The sequence below is a fragment of the Mercenaria mercenaria genome, chromosome 18 (genome assembly GCF_021730395.1).
Source record: "Mercenaria mercenaria strain notata chromosome 18, MADL_Memer_1, whole genome shotgun sequence".
Classification (NCBI taxonomy): domain Eukaryota; kingdom Metazoa; phylum Mollusca; class Bivalvia; order Venerida; family Veneridae; genus Mercenaria; species Mercenaria mercenaria.
In genome coordinates, this window is record NC_069378.1 from 52,516,233 (window position 1) to 52,538,676 (window position 22,444).

A 22,444-nucleotide genomic window follows, 5' to 3' on the forward strand; every position below is an offset into this window, starting at 1 on the left:
TTTTTTAAACTAAATGAATAAAATGAGATCTTTTCGTGATCTGACATTTTGATTTTTCTCACTTTGTCAAAAAAAAACAACAACAGTAATTTGTACTATACTGGCAAAATAGCAAATGGCGGGTTAGGTGATTTGTTCAGAATATGTGATAACAAAAATGAAAATGTCAAATACGCATAAGTTAACACCTTTAGCAGGTTAGGTTTAGGCATCATCATGACTCGTGAGTCCCAGTCCATGTGTATGCGAACTAGGCTGTGTCACTAATGCGAGTTTTTATGTTAGATAACTCGGGAATTATCGTACTGATTTAAAGAAAAAGACGAACATCTAAATAAGCCTACGACGTTACTTCGCGAAATTCCGTATTCTCCTTTCGGCGATTTCCGTGACGCCAGCGCCATGACGTCACAGTTAACCTCATAACAACAGTAACTAGTAAACAGCGACACACCGTTTATCAAACACAGAACTGAAACATGGATGAAAGTTCGGGAGGAATATCGATGAGAAAAAACTATGAAATCACATAGACGTCGATCATCTCGGTAAGCGGACAGTTTTCTCACCTATAACATTATATCATGTAGATCTATAATAATAATAATAATTATTATTATTTTAATAGATCTAATAATAATATTATAATCAAGTATAGTCTAGTATTTAAAGACTGGCTAGAACAACTTTAAACTATAGTTCTTTTCTACCCACTGCTGTCCGGGAGTGGAACCTACTGTAAGCTGCAACACGCAACTCCAAAACCTTATCATCGTTTAAAAACAATCTAAATAAAAATAAAAACACACTCCGTCATATTATTCTATTGGCGGCAGGAAACTTCAAGTGCTTCATTCCAGATTTCGCACTAACAGCTCACTCAACTATCACCTTTTCTTGAATAACATTTCTCCAACTCCATTGTGCCGATGCGGAAGTATCGAATCTAATTTTCGCTACTTCTTTGAATGTCCACTTCTTTCTGCCAGTCGTAACCATTTATTAAATAGTCTGCAGGGATTTGACATTGATTTGAACACGATTTTACTTGGTAATCCTTACCTTTCTATAATAATAATAATAATAATAATAATGATAATAATAACTTTATTTAAAGAAGGTAACACATTATATAAGTATTGCATTTCTGAGAGGGTGATATGAAAAATGTTCACCGCGAGATATATGAATATTGACCGAGGCGCCAGCCGAGGTCTATATTCATATTTCGAGATGTGAACATTTTTCATATCACCCTTTCAGGAATGCAATATTTATTTTATTATACCGAAAGCTTATAAGGGTCAAAGCATTTACTGGAAAATCAACATAATAATCTATTTAACATTAAAAAGTAATTACTAACCAAGTAATGAAGACAGAATTAAAGAGTCTTTACTTGTTAGCACTCATAATTTGTGGCGACTTTGCTGTAATAAGACTTTTTTGATAGATTTATTCGAGACGTTTACATATCGCTGACCCCTATATTTATTCTAATATTTCAACATTGCGTCAAACAGTAGCATTCGAAAAACGGCGATAACATTCTTTTTTCTAAATGAAACATATAAGTGTGAGTACTCATTTTCTTAGTTAGATCATTTCCAAACTTACTCTTGTAGTTTCGATTCAATATTTGATGAAAAATTGTTTTCGAAATATTTTGCACGTAGCATAAAAAAGAAAATAATCAATACGAAAGTATCAATCTCTCAACGGGTGATATGAAACAATAATATCACATGCGCAGAAAAATAAAATAACGCTGTTGCGCATGTGATATGAAATTATGGATCATATCACCTGCGCAGAAATTGAAAATAACGATTTTGCGCACGTGATATAAAATCACTGGGGAATATGATATATTATTCAAGTTAAACTAATAGGAAATTTGCATTGGACGTTTATGTGAGGTATAATAAAAAGATATATTACAGTTTCTGTAATATTAATAAAAGCACACAAAAAATAGATAAAAACTGATTACCTAATTATAACATAAGACAGAATATGAATGATGAACATCTGAATACTATGGAAGCCCTGGAGGGACAATTGATTTCCGTACTAAGTCTTCCCACTTCGGAGTTAGAAGAGGGAAGTAAAAAGTCAAGAAGTCGGAAGTAAGAAGTGTGGAAGTTTGAAATCAGAAGTCGAAAGTCAGGAAGTTAGCAGTCAGAAGTGCGGAAGTTAGAAGAGGGAAGTAAGAAGTCAAGAAGTCGGAAGTAAGAAGTTTGGAAGTTGGAAATCAGAAGTCGAAAGTCAGGAAGTTAGAAGTCAGAAGTGCGGAAGTTAGAAGAGGAAAGTAAGAAGTCAAGAAGTCGGAAGTAAGAAGTGTGGAAGTTCGAAATCAGAAGCCGAAAGTCAGGAAGTCGGAAGTGGGGAAGTTAGAAGTCAGAAGTGCGGAAGTTAGAAGTAGAAAGTAGAAAGTCAAGAATTTGGAAATGAGAAATGCAAAAGTTACAAGTCCGATATTGGAAGTACTGAAATCAATTGTCCCTCCAGGGCTTCCGTAAAATACAACATTCACTCTTGACAATCACTCCATTTAATTGGAAAAAGATGTATACAATCATAAAAAAGTAAAATCACTCAGATATACATTCACCCATAAAAAAAGAAAATAACTAAATAGCAATGGCAGATGAAAAAAAAGTTCAGCTTATTCAGATCCTAATAGGTTTTTTTGTTTTTTTTTTGTATTTGCTTTTGAAAGATTTAAGTGAATCCACACAACGAATATTCTGCGGGACGATATTCCATACTTTAGCACTATTATAGCCAAATGATCTTTTCATATAATTTGTGCGGCATTTAGGTATTAAAATATCATTATGTACATGTACAACTAACTGATCTAAGGCCATAAATTTCATTGCTGGAAAATGTTAAAATATCAGATGTGTAAGATGGTACAAGATTTTTTGTAGTTTTATATATCATTACTCCAGGAGAATACTACCATATTTTCACATGTACTAACCTACATATCCGATTAGAAGAGGTTTCTGTAGTTTTATGACAGCTCACCGAGACATCTTCTTAGTCCTCCTTTCTATCCTTTCTTCTACTTTTTGTCTTATTGTCAATTCACATGAATTGTAAATTATCCATCACAATTGTCTTTACAATTATATTCAATTAAATTGTTGTTTTTAGACTATATTCATTATCCCGGAACTAAAAAGAGCTCAAGTATTTGCACAAATTATTTTGTCCGCAAAGGTGAAGAATTCTATAAGACTATAAGTCTTTCATTCTTATCCTTTCCTACTTATCTTGTTCGAACTATGATGTGTGTATTTAAATTGTACATGTATGACTAGGAATTAATATGTTTAAACTAAAGATTGTAACACATAAAGACATAATAATTCTAAACTATTTAGTTTCATTGTCTCTCTCTCTCTCTCTCTCTCTCTCTCTCTCTCTCTCTCAAAACGAAATCAACAAAGAAAGTAGAAAACGATGCCATTTATATGTCTCCAATAATCTCCAAAATTGAAAAATTGAAGTTACTTACGGGGAGAGAAGGTAACTGATTACATAGTACTGTTACTCTACTCATAGCTTATATTTATGACAAAACAGTTCCCCAACGTACACCTGAAAGCGAAGTTTCCTATAAATACTTTGCAAAATATATCGAACATATGAAGATGAGGAACCTCTCCCTTACTCCCACCCATGGGGGGCCCAACACCCAACACCTTCGTACGTCACATTTTTCCAGGTACGCAAAAACACAGTTTTGAGATATTCAGCAGTGTCTTTTATTTTGTACGTCTCCTCACATTATATTTTATCAATGGTCAGATATCTAATGATTTTCAGGTCATGAAATCTGGCCCTGTGTTCACAAAACATTTTTCGGACTCAGCTGAGTGTGAGTTGGAAATTTTAATATCAATTTTATTAAAACTTCAAGGTTAAATTCCAACTGAGACTGACCATCAATACTGAGTAGCCACTTGAAAAGAGGTATTAAAATGGCATCGTTGATACCTCTAGGCACCTTTTTCATTTTTTTTTTTTTTTTTTTTTTTTTGCAACCCTTTGAAGACTGAAGGTCAGTAATTCAAATCCTTCTTTGTTTCATATAAAAAAAACTACAACTTCAGGTCGTCTTTACGTATCTTTATAGAACATCACTTTTTCCTACACCTATTTTTAATGAAAGTTCTATCACAAATTAACGAAAAACTAAAAAGAAAATAGGGGGTTGAATAGTTCCTAGTGAAATGCCAGTCAGTTGTGGTCTGCTACCCTAACAGTGGCGCATATTTGCTCTAAGTACCTACTTCCGGTTTTGATCTGCAAAACTTGCCATGCGGGGTGTATGAACATATGAACATGAAAACCGTCTCATTTCATGCAGAATGAATTCTGGTAGTAAAAATTGTGATGAAAGCACTCATTCTACACAAATTGGCGTAAAAAAATGTGAAAATTAGGATCTATTTATTATGGACTTCTTTCGACTACACCGCGGAAGCACATTTTCGACCAAATTACTGACCTTATTCCTAAAAAAAAAGTAAAATGAAATCAAGATTTTATGATTTTTCCCGTAGATGGCGGCGTCCATACAAACTTTGCTCGCAGTCGGCGACGTCTAATCTACTTATTATTAAAGGTAAAGGTATTTTTTATTTACCGTCGCTTTATGAAACAATGAACATAAACTATGTAGAGCTTTTGAGCGACCCTGAATAGTTAAAACAAATTATACATTACCCCCAGCAATTTACTGGTACCCATTTACAGCTGGGTAGACTGAGGCAATCGTGATAAAGTATCTTGCCCAAAGGCACGCCGCAATGGACAAGCCAGGAATCGAGACAGGGACCTTCTTTCACCTTCCTAGGAAAGCGTCTTAGCCCTCTCGGCCTATGCGTCCACTTATTAAATAACAGTCAGTCAGAAAATTTAAAAAAAACTGTGTCAAACTTCTTTTACGATTTACTTGCATGGAAAGCCCTGAATTAACATTTTACTTCTATTTAAGCAGTTATTTCCGTTGTTGCTTTTTTGGCTCTGAAAGTGTATTTGTACTTTTTCTCAAGTCAAGCGCGTATCATTGTTTCAGCTATAGATAATAAAGATAGGGACAGTAGAGGTACACGCTTCTCGTTTAATTCATTTTCAATATGGGTTACAGTTGTTAACAATCGTTTTAATGAAGGTTCGGAAGCTTACATTCTGTTTTTCAGCATGAATACATGTTTGTATACTGATTGGTGCTTTCTGCTACATACGTGCTCACTATTTTAGTGACCGTTCGATTTTTGGTAAAAAAAATCCTACCTGCCATCTAAGGTTCAATGCAATTAATGGTAACGATATATTCTAATTTGACACAATGACCTACGTAAGGGACTACGTAATACAACTTAATAATTGCCTTTCGGTCGTTTAGTGAAATTCAAAGCTGAGTGATTTAAACACCACTGATGGCAGTGTGTTCAAACAGTTGTGTGCTATTGGAAGACATGGTATTTCTACAGACGAAATAAAATATGACCTTTTTGAAGAGGTATTTTGTTCTTCAGCTTAAGATAAAAGTAGCATGTTCAAGTGCGTCAGTCGCGGTAAGAAACACACGTGCTTTTTCCCGCCAAAAAGAACGTGTACAAAACATTTGCTTCTAGTTCTATTACATACAATGGATATTCTGGTGGCATTGAAAATTCCGCCAAAAACGCGATGACAGTAACAAAACAGTGTTTCCGTTAAAAGTAATTCTGGCAATTCAAACTTCATATATATTGAGTTGAAAATGTCGTAACTGCAGCAAACTTTACCTTATACGGTATATAAGTGGCCTATTAAATAATTCTACCCATTTCAATAAAAAATAAACTCTGGCAAAATGACAGAACTATCACTTGCCACAACTTGTTACTAGTACAAAATGCACACAACATCAATGAGGTCATATATACGCCGTAATATACATATAGTCACATACTAAATAGGATCATACGGGTGCTGAAGCTTAGAAAAAATATGTTGGCCAACGCTTTCAATACCGACTGACTACAAAAGCAGGGCCGAGAGTTCGTTACCCGACCCTTCCAACTAGAATTACTAACATTGATAAAAAAATCACGTGCATAGGTGCATTGCACTTGGCACGAGAAAAGAGCAAAGGGAAGTTGTGACATCGAAGCGTCTTCTGTATCTTGCACACATCAGAAACTGTTGATTACAGGTTTCTTGAGCAGCCGCCATATGTATAACCGGTGGTGTCTGAAAAATAAAACTAAATAAAACATGCGGTGGAATAGTATGCAATGATTATGCTATTGTCGACATAGTACTGGGTATCCCAGCAACTCGAAAAGTTCTGTCATAAAATTACTGTCGGATTAAAATCCAAAAAAAAATGTTTTGGATCATTTCTTAAACGCTTATGCATTAGGCCTACGGGCAAGAGGACCGGAGCAGATTCAAAAGTCGCCTTAGTTAAAAACTATATACATGTAGAAAGAAACATTCCAAATAAGAACGTACTTCTTTCTTTAAAAAAGTACCGCGCAGATTTAATAGAACTGTTAAAATTTTTAAATAGATCTAATCTATATATGTGCAAATGCATATTTCTGAAATCAGGATCTTATCACGAAATTGCAGTTCACAGAACAACTTACCTGATGCACACAACAGCTTTCCAAGTGTACGGAATACCGTAATAAACATTAGAACATGCACAAAACTACTTATACAATGCACTGAAGAACTTCTATAATGCACAGAACCACACAGAATGCACATAAAATGCACAAAACCACATATAAACTGCATCGAACAACATATTAAAATGCACAAAAACCACAAAAAAGTACATAAAATGCACAGATTCTGAACCACTTAAATCCAAGTGTACGAAACGGTGTAATAAATGCACAGAACAAACTTATGAACTGCCCAGAACAAATGAAGGTTACATAATCAGTGACTTTCATTGACTGCATAAACATTCTAAACTTTTCTGACGCTCCATTAAATTTCAAATCTGTAAATACATACATGTATCTTTTTTAAAATTTAAGTAACGACGACGACGGTTACGAGGCGGATGATGAAGATTCCGAATGTTCAATAGTATCCTCTTCACCGCAAGTTTCACCACCCCATGATACCTTCACTTTCTCTCAACCGGAAGTGCCTGTAATACTTTTGCAAGCTGATGGTCAACTTATTTCATCTGGTATGCGTCCTTTCTGGAAAGTCTTTATAAACGAAAATCTTTTTTTTTTAATTCTGAATTTCTGCTTTGTCTAGTTATCTAAGGAATATCGCAATATAATGGCACAGGATGAGAAAAATATGCAGTCAGTCTTGGGGTCTTGGACTCAAACCTGATACCCATTGCTTACTGGGCTTGTCCTTTACTGAATCAGTCCTATCCCATATTATCCACTTTTTTGCAATCAGTCACAGAAAGTATGAAATAATGTCACCTTAAAGTATTCATTAGTCATTATTTAAAAAATAATGAATATTTTTGTCTGAATCATGCAGTGACTGGCTAAAGTTTCTTTTCTTAGTTTATTTAACACTCAACTTTGATAATCGGTCACCTAACTTATAAAACGCATGTATAAATATGGTATCAATTTTACCATTATTTTATTGTATTTTCGTGTCTTAACAACAATGTGTAAAAGTTTCTTTTCATTCAATTTGAATATCAGTTTGAAAACCAACACTTCATTTCAGTTAAAGTTACAATAGCATTGAAAATCTGGTATGCCTGAAGTTCGCATTCTATACTAGTATAACATATCGCATTGTTTATATCCTATAAAGTGAAACTTCTGAACCATATTGGTAAGATATGAAATAATATAATAATATCATAGTTTTATTATTTATTTATTAATTTTATCAAATATTCGAAAATCTAGGTGATCGATTTCGAAAGCTGAAAGGTGTATTATATAATAAGAAAGCATTCGTTATGTATATTTAATTAGAACAGAAAGGTAATAATTAAATTAGAGCTGACTTTTCAGACACTTATTACAAATTACAACTAAATCAAGATCAAGAAGGGCTTATATTAAGACTATGTAGAGATGTTATGTATTTTAATTCATATTTGATATTCCAGACCCTAATAATAACAATAACAGATCCATCTTAGACCAGGGGCGTGGCAAAAAGCGAAAGCTTGATGAAAATGGAATCGACACGCATGCGCCCAAAAGGCAGAAAAGATATCATGTGTATGGGGGGCCTATTAAGGGGGTAAAACGTACGTTTCAAGGTGAGTATTCGGTGCAAGACTTTAAACGCATGAAACTGTCACCGGAAGAGAACGTTGAGACATGGTTACAGGACAATATGCAGTTTCTTTCCAACAGTTTGTCTGACACAGAGATTGGAGGCGATTTTAACACCACTTATAGTGCTACCTCCCTTCTTGCGTCTGTGTCAATGCCGACCTATTTAGACAGGGATTCGCCTTACAAAAATACCAAATTAGAAAACGATGACAAAAATAACATATCTGAAAATGAGGCAACTCCCTGTCCATCACGCTGCAAGTGCAGCGCCATTGTGGATACTTTTATGCAATATCTACGAGAAGAGGCCAAGATCAAGGTTTATGATACGCCGTATGCCGTTTCCCGCGAATGTGATCATCCAAACTGGTAGGTAGACAATCGTGCCGTTTGCTGCGATCATTTTATGCAATATCTTCTCCATATTTTCATTCTTGTATATTTCGAATTAGAATCTAACCTTTAGATTTTTTAGTATAATTTTATATTTATATATATTTATTCATTTATATTATTATTTCTACATTATAGTTTTATCATATTTGTATTATCGTATTTACTGCATTATCTTATGCCATATGTCTTTCATTCTACTGCATTTCGCAATGATAAATTGTGTAACCGTTCTATTTTATCTCCTTTTGCTATATTTTGCATACATTAATTACCATATAACATGTAATAATTCATCCCACTATACTTCGCAATGATAATTAAATTACCGTAGTTTTTACATTCTGAGTATTTTCATTCTAGGATGTTTTCGAACGTAACCCTTTGCTTGCTTAATCTTCGTTCTACCATATTTTAATGTAATAATGAGACTTTTCATTTTCTTAAAATTTTCAGCGAGTTAGCCGTCCATAGTTCTGCCTCCGCCCTTTCTTCTGTATCATTGCCGGCCGTAAACGTCAGAAGTACAGACCTGAGTGCACCTGTAAACGTAGTACCGGAGCCTGAGGCGAGCATTTTTGTGAAATATCTACGAGAACAGGCCAAGTGCAAGGTTTTTGACGCCTATACCCGCAAGTCTGAAAATTTGGAAGAGTGGGTCTATATATCAGTCGAGCCAGAACCAACATACGATATTTTGCTATGTTGATTTTGTTCTTTGTATACCCAGTATCATTTACGCCGTATTTTCACTTTCCTTTTTTCTCTTTTTTTACTTTTTTTAACGTTTTCGTTCTCAAATATTTCGATCTGATGATTTGATGTTTGGTTTTATAAATCAGTTTTCAAAATTTTCAAGTCTACCGTTTTCTAAAACTTGGACATATTGATGTTAGCATATCCAGTCTGACGTTTTTTGACATATTTATTGGATTCATCCTCTTTCATCCCACCGTTTTCCACAAAATTAATTAATTTTAACTACTGCATTTCGAATAAACCCAAATTAGATATTTCGTACTAATTTACTGTTAACATTTACAACCTCAACTATTTCGATCTGGTAATTTGATTTCTGGTTAAATTTCTTTTTCAAAAAATTTATGTCTACCGTTTATTCGGTATGAGTACCTAATTTTCTAAAACTTGGACAAATTAATGTTTAAATTTTCAATCTAGCATATTTTGGTATATCAATTATTGATCCATCCTCTTAATTTTTGTTCCACTGTTATATAATCGATCTGATAATTTGATGTTTGGTTTTATATATCATTTTTCAAAATTTTCAGTTCTACCGTTTTCTAAAAATTGGACATATTGATGTTAGGATTTCCAGTCTGACATTTTTTTACATATTTATTGGATTCATTCTCTTTCATCCACTGTTTTCCACAAAATTAATTAATTTTAACCGCTGTATTTCGAATTAATCCAAATTAGATATTTCATATTATTTTACTGTTAACGTTTACAATCTCAACTATTTCGATCTGGTAATTTGATTTTTGGTTTAATTTCAATTTCAAAATTGTAGGTCTACCGTTTACTCGGTATGAGTACCTAATTTTCTAAAACTTGGACAAATTGTTTTTAAGATTTTCAGTCTAACATATTTTGGTATATTAATTATTAGATCCATCCTATTAATTTTCGTTCCACATATATAATTCTAATCCCTGTATTTCGAATTAACCCAAATTAGATATTTCATATTATTTTACTGTTAATGTTTACAATCTCAACTATTTCGTTCTGATTATTTGAATTTTGGTTTAATTTCATTTTCAAAATTTTTTAGGTCTACCGTTTACTCGGTATGAGTACCTAATTATCTTAAACTTGGACAAATTTTATTAAGATTTTCAATTTAGCATATTTTGGTATATCAATTATTCTATCCATCCTCTGAATTTTCGTTCCACTGTTTTCCGCATAGATAGTTTTAACTACTGTATTTCGAATTAACCTAAATTAGATATTTCGTATTATTTTACTGTTAACGTTTACAATCTCAACTAATTCGTTCTGATTAATTGAATTTTAGTTTAATTTCATTTTCAAAATTTTTAGGTCTACCGTTTATTCGGTATGAGTATTTGATTTTCTTAAACTTGGACAAATTGTTAGTATTTCCATTCTAAAATATTTTAGTATAGTTTTTGAATTCGTCTTCTTAATTTTCGTTCCACTGTTTTCCGCATAAATAGTTTTAATTACTGTATTTCGAATTAAATTTTCATTCCACTTTTTTCACAATGACGATTTTAAACACCGTATTATTTGATTCTGTTACGTAGTAATTAGATTGTTCTTTTTATTTAATCATGAGAACCTTTCATTTGACCGTATATTAATATGATAATTCGGATTTTTCTTTCCCTCAAAATTTTCTTTCGTACGTAACTGCATGTAATAATTTGATTCTTATTTTGATTTTACACTCCTCCCCCACCCCCCACCCCCCGCCCCACCCTCCCCGAAAAAAAATACATCTTTCGACGGTTTGCATACTAATTTGGCTTTTGTATATAATCATTTGATCTTTTCATTTTCATTCTATTTTTAGAAACATTTGAATATTTAATTTGGGTTTTTGTATATTTTTCAAATTATTGTTTTAAAGTTTTGATTTCCATCTGTTTTAATATGAGTATTTGATTTTGATTTTGTGTCTGGCGTTTTAATTTTAATTCTAAATAAATTTTCAAACCGCAGTTGTGTATTTCTTGTTTTATATAAAATTAGCTATATTTATGCATGTATATATGTATAAGTGTGACATAAAAACACATTACTTTTGCAATGTACAATGTGACAACCCTGAGAAGGGCCCTTGATAATGTCTTCATAACTTTTGGCCCAACCCGTTTGTATATATGACATATTTGATGTATGGGATTGTTGTTTGTGTTTCTGTATATATGTATAATAAAATATGATTAAACTGAACTTGTCTTATGATTGTTTTAAAAAAAAAGGTTAAAAGGGACTTTTTAGACAAAACTTTGTAGCATCCGATATTCAAAAACAGATATTTTTTTTGTGATCTCCAGAAAAAGATGATATGCCTCTTCGTACTCGGCCATTTATTAAAATCACAGACAATTTCTCCTCCAAACTGAAGGGCTCCCATCTGTTCTTTTACCATGCAAAATCTCCTCCAAATGGAAGAGCTCCCATCTTTTTCTTCTCTCAGGCAAACCTCCACCAAACAAAAGAGCATCCTACTCGGCCATTTATTAAAATCACAGACAATTTCTCCTCCAAACTGAAGGGCTCCCATCTGTTCTTCTCCTAGGCAAAGTATCCTCCAAATTGAAGAGCTCCCATCCCCTTTTCTTCCAGACAAAATCTCCACAAAACTGAAGAGCTCCCATCTTGTTCTTCTCCCATGCAAATTCTCCTCCAAACTGTGGAACTCCCATCCTATTTTTCTCTCAGGCAAAATCTCCACCAAACTGAAGAGCTCCCATGCGTTCTTCTCCCAGACAAAAATCTCCTCCAAACTGTGGAACCCCCATCATGTTCTTCTCAAAGGCAAACTCTCCACCATACTAAAGAGCTCCTATCTGTTCTTCTCCCCGGCAAAATCTCCTCCAAACTGGAGATCTCTCATCCTGTTCTTCTTCCAGGCAAACTCCCCTCCAAACTGAATAGCTCCCATCCTGTTCTTCTCCCAGGCAAAGCCTCCACCAAACTGAAGACTTCTCATCCTGTTCTTCTCCCAGGCAAAGCCTCCTCCAAACTGAAGAGCTCCAATCGTGTTCTTCTCCCAGGCAAAATCTTTCAATCTCACATGTATCACCTGATTATAAAACTGCATTAGTTTCCTTCGTTTTTAAGAAATACATGAACTGTACTCCCCCAAACTACATGTAGCACACAATCTCTCCTTGGCTTTGGTTAATTGCAAATTTTTTCAGTCACATCACATCTAACTTTTTGACTCCGTTCATTTAATAAACATTCATTTCATCAAATAAATATTCGTTTGATACACAGCTTATTCACATATTCATTTATGACACAGCTAACTACGCTTGTGTAGCCAACTTTCTACTCTATCCTGCAGAACAAGTAGTCATTAATGATGCTAAATAAATATCTTCCGTGACATCTGGTGTCCCAGCGGGTAATATTCTCGGTCCTCTTCTTCTTTTTTTCCTTCTTTTTCTTTTCTTTGTTCTTCTCGTTCTGCTACTTTTTATTTTCTTCTTGTTCTTTTTCTTTCTTTCTCCTTCTTCTTTTCTTCTTCTTCTCCAGTATATCAAGGCACCCCATCTGAAAGCAGTAAGTCCGCAAATAACTGTCCGTTGTACATACCAATGATGAGCCATGAAGACCTCCAAGTCTTGTTTGCGAGACTATAAACGTGTCTGGCATTTATCAATTAATTCTTTCCCTGAAATCGCGCCGTGCACCATTCCTCATCCCTATCTCCGTTAAAATCAACTGTAAATGAAATTATTCTCGTTTTAAATCTGTCAGTAAGTGGTTTGGGAAACATGGTACTGTTACGGATTTTGCGTTTATACGTTAATTATTTTGTCTATGATAAAGATGATAACGATGTATCTGATTACTATTCGATACCTTAATATTCAAGAATTTATTTTAGTCTATTTGCAGTTAAATTTTCACCATCAGCGAGTCGGGCACTTTTGGATACAGACTACGGCGATAATGTATCAAATTCCATGACGTGGCTCACTATTTATCTGTTACATTTTGTATTGCTAATATGTGAAGTATTATTTCTAGATAGTTGTTTGTTGTTCATTACATTTGTCATTTGACATGAGAATAATTGGTTCCGTCTTAAGAATATTGTTATTTAGGCAAAATTATGAAATTTTAAAGATGACTAAGATGGCAGATCAGACCTAGGGATAAATATAACGTTCAAGCTCAGAGAACAGAAATAAGAACCGAATTCCCCATCCTTGGCGTCCAGCAGGCTGTAAAAGTATAAAGCTTTTCCGAGGTAAGAAATGGAAAATTTGCTTTGCTGGTTTTATGATCTTGTAAGGGAAAGTTTGCGTCAATTTGCGGAACTTTTAGTCGAAAGACATAGCCCGTCAGATACGCAGAGCCAGAATCTTTGGAAATATACCGGATACTAGACATAGCGACTGTGAAAGAAAATGACCAACGTTGATGTTAGTAGTGACGCTTGACGTAGGGGTCATTCTGTCATATGCTGTGGTCAGTAACTCTTACAGAGAAGTATAGTAAGTATTTATGAGTCCATAAGTAGCATGTGGAAGTTATTTTGACGTACGTAGGAGATACTAGTAAAATCATTTGTAAGTAAAACTTTCTTAAATCATACGTCATATGATTTATTTCTGAAATGCACTACCTTTGTTTTATATCCATTTACACTCATGTAATGTTAACAAGTTCTAGTATATGACGTATCAAGTGTTTCTTACAAACACCTTTGATACGGGGCAAAACGAGCGGAAAATAAGATGTTCTCCAAAATCAACACCAAGGTTAAAGTCTATACATGTACTAGTATTTGAACGGCACTTTTGTTATTTTTGTGATAATAGAAAGAGTGTTTGTTTGTTTGTTTGTTTTGGGTTTAACACCGTTTTTTCAACAGTATTTCAGTCATGTAACGGCGGGCAGTTAACCTAACCAGTATTCCTGGATTCTGTACCAGTACAAACCTGTTCTCCGCAAGTAACTGCCAGCTTCCCCACATGAATCAGAGGTGGAGGACTAATGATTTCAGACATAATGTCGTTTATCAAATAGTCACGGAGAGCATACGCCCCGCCCGAGGATCGAACTCGCGACCCCGAGATCCGTAGACCAACGCAGATAATAGAAAGAAGTAACGTGAAATGCATCCCTTTGCTTTACGCCATTTTTATATCAGACAAACCAGTAATGTTGTCATTTACAGCTCTTTTATAAAAAATGTTATTTTGAGAAAATTTCCGAAGATCCAATATTTCCTAATATGGTGAACAATTTTTTATGTCAACTATACGAACGCTTCAGTCACATGTTCGAAACAAGTCATGTACTATGATGTCTGGTTGTCATATTCTTCTTGTGTTGTGCTTGATCGTCCGTCGTTAGCTTTTTACTCCAAATGAGTCCTGATGAACCACATGATAGATCTACTTCACCTTTGATCAGAAGCATCTTTGTATTTATCATATCTGTTCAAATAATTTCACTTGGCCATTAGGCTGTTAAAAATTAAAAAGCATCCCTAAGGGATTTATGTTTTCTCAGAAGCGACCTGATGGATCTTCACCAAACGAAGTATGTAGCATCATTGTAAAGTCCTCTAATGGCTTTTGCTTGATACCCTTTTTTGGGGCCACATGAGCTGACATAGAAAAACCTTCAACCTTCAAACGACATCATCTTTTATCCCACATGATAGATCTTCACCAATATGGTCTATACAAAAAAAAATCAAGGATAAATATCAAACAGGGAATGTTACGTTCCGAAAACGCAGCCTCCCCAAAACGAAACTCACAGCACGCAGATGTGCACACTGCCAAAACATTCCACATACAAAGCAAACACATAAAACGAACAAATAAAAGAACACAGATTGGAATCGCTTTGAAACGGTCAATGGCAAAAACACCACTGGGAAGCTTATACCGGTTTATGGTGCGCACCTAACCTCACTCTTACCTCCACCATGTTCCAAAGTCAAAGGAAAGTGTAAATAAAAGTAATCCCCACCAGGTGAATCTCTAACACACACAATGGAAACAAAAAGCATGGTATATTAAACAAAAAAAATGTTCCTGTATTTACAGGATATTACATGAGTGTCTTTTCATACTGAATTTATCAAACGAGTAGAATAAAGTTATAAAATGCGAGGCTCTGTCGAGCATTTTATCAATTTTATAAAACGAGTTTGATAAATTCAATGTGGAAAATCACAAATGTAATATTCTTTTTATCACATGTTAGCTTTTCCTGTCGAAACATAAAAAAAATCTACTTTCTTTAATTAACAAGTCAATTTGACCAACGTCTCCTATATTGTAAACGACGTTGACGTCAAAGCTTTATCACACTAGTGTATTATTATTTTTATGTAATGGCCATTACACTACGTCAAACATGTGATAAAATTATATAAAAAGCAATCTTTAAGAACAAAAAAGGGACTCAATGCCTTTGCAGAAGGCAGAGCATCAAGAGAAACACACTTCAGGGCAGAAAAGTTCAGTCCTGGTGGGATTTAAATACTGCTTATCACAGAGTCCTCCCCATCTTCCGTTGGACACAGTCAAAGAGGGATCAAGGAGGGAAGCGTAGTGTCCAACTGTAAACGGGTTGAACACTAAACATGCGGTGTGTTTCAAAACAGTTGGGTCGTAACCTGTTTTAAAACGTTTTATAATTTTACCAAATACAGTTGGGAAATTGCCATGACCCAAAATCTTACGAAGTTTGTAAACCACATTCTCATAAGAATCGGGTTTTGAAATACTTTCTCTCAGAAGTGTCTTTAAATTACTACTGAATTACGTCAAGCAAAGTTTGTCTAGATAGTTCCGCTTGCTCCTTTTATAGGGCTGCCCAAGCTCAAAATAGAGAAAACCTCTGCTTGACGGATCAACACCAAACTGTGCTTGTATCGGCAGCTACTTGACCTTTATCCCTTATTCATACGGGGAAAGGGGATGATGTAGAATGCTACTTGCAAATAACGAAAATGGCATAATTTCGACTAAAAACTAAACAGGCAGTGCTTCCTTACAATTGTAAATTAACTACTATTTATGATGGAGCAGGAGGGGTCGGTAAATGTAAAGTTTTATGATTAAGGCAGTTTACCTCTGGTAAATATGTATATGAGACGCAGACATCTATTTTGAATAAACGATTTTTATCAACGTAGTAGATCTACTCCAAGGTTTGGTAACATGCATGTTAACATTTTATAAAAAAACGACGCTTGTATTATTTATACGGGAAAACCGAAGGTTTTTCCGTCTATAGATATTGTGTACGTGTATATTTGTCAAAGTAAACCTATATACCGTTCAACTTGGGAATATGTTCTATACCTTCACCGGTTTTGTTGTTGTTGTTCTCCCATAATTCTACCGGACCTGCTGCCGTTGCCGTTGAACGATCGGGCGCCGCATTATTTAAACAAATTATTCTATCCAGTTGAAAATTCGCGAATCAATAGAAATCGGTGTTTTTCGGGTTTCTTCATGAAACGAGTTTATGGATGATTCAAGCGGCCCGCTTTTTGTTTCCAATAATGAATTATGATGTAAGCTACATTACTGCACTGTCTGAATAACAAAACCATTGTTTATTTATTTCTTTGAATGTAGAAAAGCCAATAATTTCAAAAATGTCAATGTAAAACGAATATAGACACGCTGTTCTAACAAAATTTATTTATATACATAATTTTATCACGCGTTTATGTCACAAGTCACTGTTGTCCTATAAGGAGAGATCGCCCTGACGTCACGCATCAACACCTGTTTATCTGACGGTGGGCAAAACAAATATTTTTACATCGTTTGTGTATGGGATCGGAATTTTTAATTTCTAATAACTTTTTCGTTCATTTATGGATTTTAAAAATTCAAAAAGTTTTGAAATGCTTACGATTTTCATATTTTTATATTCAAATAACTTTTGAAAATTAATAACCGTTTTAAATGACATATGATTTTAATAGCGGCGTAGCGATGCTCCAAACTTCTAGAAAAAACACTGTAAGTTAAGCGTTCATAATTAATCGAATTTATTTCGAAATAAAAATTAAAAGTTATCAATAAATTGCTTGTTTTATATCCTTTCCATTGATCAAAAAATTATTGATATCATTTATGATTTAAGAAAGTTTAAGCCGTTAGAAAAACATCAATGTTTACAAAAAAACATGGACGCTCGGCGACAGCCCACCCGGTCTTTGTCTTATCAGTTCTAAAAATAGAATATACAACGGATTTGTATACAAACACGATCTCCATGCGCGAGGTCCGAGTTCGAATCTCGTAAGGTGCTTGAATTTTATTTTTGTTTAGCTTAGGCCCAGTTTATTTTTTTCTTTATATTTATCACACTTTTTTCAATTACTGGAACACAAATCAATAATAAGTATGGTTAACCAATGTTCTGTCTGTAAATTTTGAACAAAATATTCGAAGGCACGGAAAAGCATATATCGATATTGCTTATCTCCCCTCCCTTCCACAATCTTTCACATACATTGCAACTACTTTCTAAAAGTCAATTCATTGACTAGAGTTTTAGTAAAATTACACTTGGAAAAAAATGTTGGCTATAAACTTGAGAGGCTAACTACGATCACTATCAAGCTAAGAAATTAACCTTAATCATATTCAAAAAAGGTCCCAGACTAGCTGTTAGCAGTTAGGTAAATTAAATTGAATTTCGACCAAGAGTGTATGTGTTATATATAAAATTCTGGTCAAGAACTTTTTACAATGAATTTGAAATAAGAATTTCACAAGTAAATGGTTGTTTGTCATTCTCACATACACGAGTTTTACCATAGCTGTATTAGTGGAACACAATTTGTCCTAAAAGAGTGTCATTTGACAATAATGGCATTTAAAAGAATTAAACTAGTCCGTGTTTAGGATAGCAGGATTATGTAAGTTCCGGTATCTATACTACAAAAGAATATCAGAACAAGATGATATTGAATGTGATGTTACGCAGGCATAATGTGTAAATTGTTGTGTTTTATTTTTTGGATTGTTTTGTCGTTTTTAGAAACTATTTGTTTGTAACAAATGAACTGAAAAGAATATGTACATTTCCGGATTCAGAAATTTGTATTAGAGAAACAATTGATAGCAAAGGCATGATCGTTGTAAACAGAAACAAAATTGGTAATATTATGTATAAATAAATGACTTGCATCTGTATATAATAAAATATTTATCCAAAACTACTGGGGAAGAGTGTGTTTTACGCATGCTCACTGACAACACATAAAGGCCTATTGGGTCACTTTTGAATGGCTGTTGCACCATATATAATACTATGAGGAAAATTTTGTAAATGACAAAGTGTTCGAATTTATCAATGTTCGTACAGCCCCCATTCTACATACCCCTTTCCGGCGCTCACTTCGTGTGAGTTAAAATTTGCTTACTAGATATAAATTTGAATTATGTAAAGTTCTCAGCAGAAGCATTATTTTGATACCAATAAATGATTACAATTTGCAGAAATAAAAAAGTGACAGGTCAAAAATCCCCGTTATCTGTCCGGGTTTATGCAACAGTTTCGTTTTTGTCGTGTTGAGCAACATGTGAAGTTTCCACTTTTCTCTATTTTATCATCAGTACAACTAATGGTGCATTTTGGGACTAGATTCTGTGCACCCAAATATCACTATTATCTTTAACTCTATTTTCCATATTTGTCTGTCTAGTCTTGATACATTTGAAGAAATGATTAGATCTATGTTCATTTAAACAAAACGTTTTAAAACATTTCCCCTTTTTTTATAACAATAGCAAAACCATCAGGCTTACTGTCAAAACTGAAAGCCAAACAGAAAATATCAGAAAGAACAATTTAATGCAGAAAAAAAGAAAGAATCCGTATCACTATCACTAGGTTTTCCCGTCAGATAGGCAGCACCTAATTTAATATTATATAATAAGTTTATTAGGAGAAACACAATATCAGTATGCATCCTTTCATGTATGAAATAAGGGAGGCCAGCCAGCTAAGCACAAAAACCACAGGGCCGCACTTTTTACATTAATGTCGCACATTATAAAAAGCAATAAATTTTCGTCCAGAAAGGATTATTGTTATCGTATTTACTGGTACTCGACACAAAGATAAAAGTGTAGTGTCAATCTACTGATGGATATTCGATATTTACTGTGGTAGGTAGTAGCTTTCAAGTGTTTGATGAAGGGCAATATTAGTTCAGTCATAATTCTATCAAAAGGTGCAACTGTCATTGAAAAATCTTGAACAGTATAGAAGAGCTTTCGGTTTTGTTTACGTTGTCACTTCGTCCCCAGATGTTTCGACCTTGGGTTAATAATTTGGGTCTATTCCAAGTGATGTCACAGAGACATTTTTTTAAGAAATTTCTTCAGAGATTTCATTGATCATAAAAAAGTAAAAGTTATAAGTTGATTTAGCTTTATTTCTTTTAAAGTTTATTGTACAGTACAGTTTGGTCGCCAATAACGGATTACTTACGAGTTTTAAGCAATAATTCTTCTTCTTTTTCTTCCATATACTGAGCTGGGCTCTTTATAGAACGTAAGTAGCTCAATGATTCATTTCATCTCACAAAAAGCTGTTTATCAGCTGGTTTTCAAATTTGCATAATTACTCCCTTAATTAAACAAAATTAATTTTTTTAAAAGATTTCATAACTGTGTCACGTGTACCGAGCGTAACTAATTATTAAACTGTATATATATATATATATATATATATATATAATTTTCCTTAAGCTATCTGCTTTTGATTAATATAAAACGTGTATAAAAAATTTTCCTCAAGCTGCCTTGCTTCTGATTAGTTTGACCAATGATCTGTAAATGATTGTTTGAAACATAAATTAACTAAAAATCAAGCAGATAATCAATTCAATTTGTGGTCCTTATTGTTCACTTCTGGTATCAAACAACCTAAATTTCTGACCTTTGACCAGCTGTTTCAAACCGTACGTTTCAACACCTTGTCTCGAACCACTCGACCTAGAATGAGTATATGGACTGGAAACCCCACAAGTATGAGCATATGCTGCAAGGATGAGGGACTGACCTTTCCACAACCCACCTAGGTCCAAACCTTAAAACTAATTCAACCCAAATGTCTCAAACACCTAACAATTTTGTCCTAAACTACTGTTTTAACCCTTGTCTCAAACTATGTTTTAAACCTTGTCCCAGACCTACCAAGGTTCAGCACTATAACCTTAAACCATCAGCTTATACAGCGACCCGGACCACTAAAACAATATAGCTATCAAGAGGACCCAGCAAGGATGAGCCTAAGCTGCAAATATGAGGGTGCCTCACCTAAACTATTTATTACCAAAGTCCCAGTAATAATTATGGCTTATTAAATAAATTATTTCTCCAGTTTCTCCTCGATGTGCACTCTTTGAGCTCCCAAGATGATCTGTCCAAACTGGATGCGCAGTGTGTATTTATATGGCCGTATGACGTCACTTGCATACGGACATACCTCTGACCTTTACATAGACCGTCTTATAACAGTACTTTCGAATACTATTTTACCTGTATATACTTACATCTGGACCTTGTCATTTACATCGAAGTAAGATTACTATTTTCTGATCATATTTAAACAATAAATAACTTACATTTTCTTGATATAAACTATTAAAGACCGGCAATGATTTCAAGTTATAGTTGTAAACAATTCAACTGAAGAGTACTCGATTAATTAACCGAAACGTATGTAAAACACGAAAAGGACCAATTTCACGACAACTGTAGAAGAGTTGAAATTTTGTAAGTCGTGGGTGTTTTCTCCAATAGCGAATCATATTCACCAATACTGGATCAGGTTCCAGTGTAGAGAGGGGGGATCATCTTAAAACCATAAATAAATAACAGAAATCAGCTGTTTTTCATTTTTAATAGAAAATTTAGACATGTGAAGATTCATACTTTTAAAATTTTTAAGTTTTGCTGTTTTTAACATGTTTAATAACAAGAAAATGGAAATATGAGTGGACGCATTAGTCGAGAGGGCTAAGACACTTTCCTACGGAGGTGAAGGCCCCTGGTTCGAATCCTGGCTACTCCCATTGCGGTGTGTCCTTGGGCAAGGCACTTTATCACAATTGCCTCAGTTGACCCAGCTGTAAATGGGTACCAGCAAATTGCTGGGGGTGAGGTATAATTGGTTTTAACTGTTCTTAATATAGGGTTGCAGAAAAGTTCTGTAGAGCTTAAATTAATATGTTAATTGTTTCACCAAGCGACAGTAAATAAAACTTACCTTTACCTTTAAATAACCTTTAAGAAACCATTTTTAGCTTGTCTGAAATGATGAATTAAATATATTGTCATTTCTTGGTCAGCGTTACCTGGTTAATTAAGTTTTATGTTTAGGTCAACTTTTCTCCCAAACAATCAAAGCTATTGCTAAAGCTTCTGATGGTGAACAAGTGTTGCAAGTTTCAAAGCAATAGCTTTGATAGTTTAAGAGAAAGTTGACCAGATTTCCTGTCAGAAAAGCATTGCCTTATATATTGTTAGTGAAATAACCGAAAACAGTATTTATTTATAGGAGGCGAATGATGCTTATTGCCAAAGTCAAAATATCAAAAGCCTGCTAGATACCCACAACTTTGTACAACATTTCACAAACTGACCAATATATAATTATGTTCTTCACATCAAAGCATAGAACAGTATTTTTTGTCTTAAAATCACTTCCTTATGAATATGTTCATATGTTTATCTTGTCTGGTTATATATGTATGTTTTAAATTCATGTTTTGTAAATTTATGTAAACAATTGATTCAGGGTTGACACAGGATCTAGGGACTTGAAGGTCCTTGATATTTAGGAGGACCGTCTCTCTCCAACAGACATCGATTCTGTCAGATTCGCAAATTTTGGCACAACTCTCATCGAAAGTGCTACTTTTTGTGTAAAAGATGCCATTGTACCTAAAAAATGGCACCACTTAATTTGTAAAGTCATGAAAATAGCAATGGTATACAGTTCTGGTTTGT

At 34.1% G+C, this 22,444-nt stretch overlaps 2 protein-coding genes across 2 annotated transcripts in view; both read left to right on the forward strand.

Annotated features, from left to right (window-relative positions):
• The first annotated feature begins 427 nt into the window (after positions 1-427).
• Positions 428-11,150, forward strand: LOC123539244 (uncharacterized). The gene is made up of 4 exons (XM_045323796.2): positions 428-548; positions 7,062-7,219; positions 8,126-8,669; positions 9,150-11,150. Exons 1-4 carry the CDS (start codon positions 520-522, stop codon positions 9,400-9,402), a joined length of 984 nt encoding a protein of 327 aa, XP_045179731.2. The 5' UTR covers positions 428-519; the 3' UTR covers positions 9,403-11,150.
• An 8,330-nt stretch (positions 11,151-19,480) lies between these two features.
• Positions 19,481-22,444, forward strand: part of LOC123538548 (anion exchange protein 2-like) — a 175,804-nt gene continuing 172,840 nt past the window's right edge. Inside the window, exon 1 of the mRNA XM_045322722.2 lies at positions 19,481-19,594. The gene's annotated coding sequence lies outside the window, so the exon portion shown is untranslated. The remainder of the gene's footprint in view (positions 19,595-22,444) is intronic.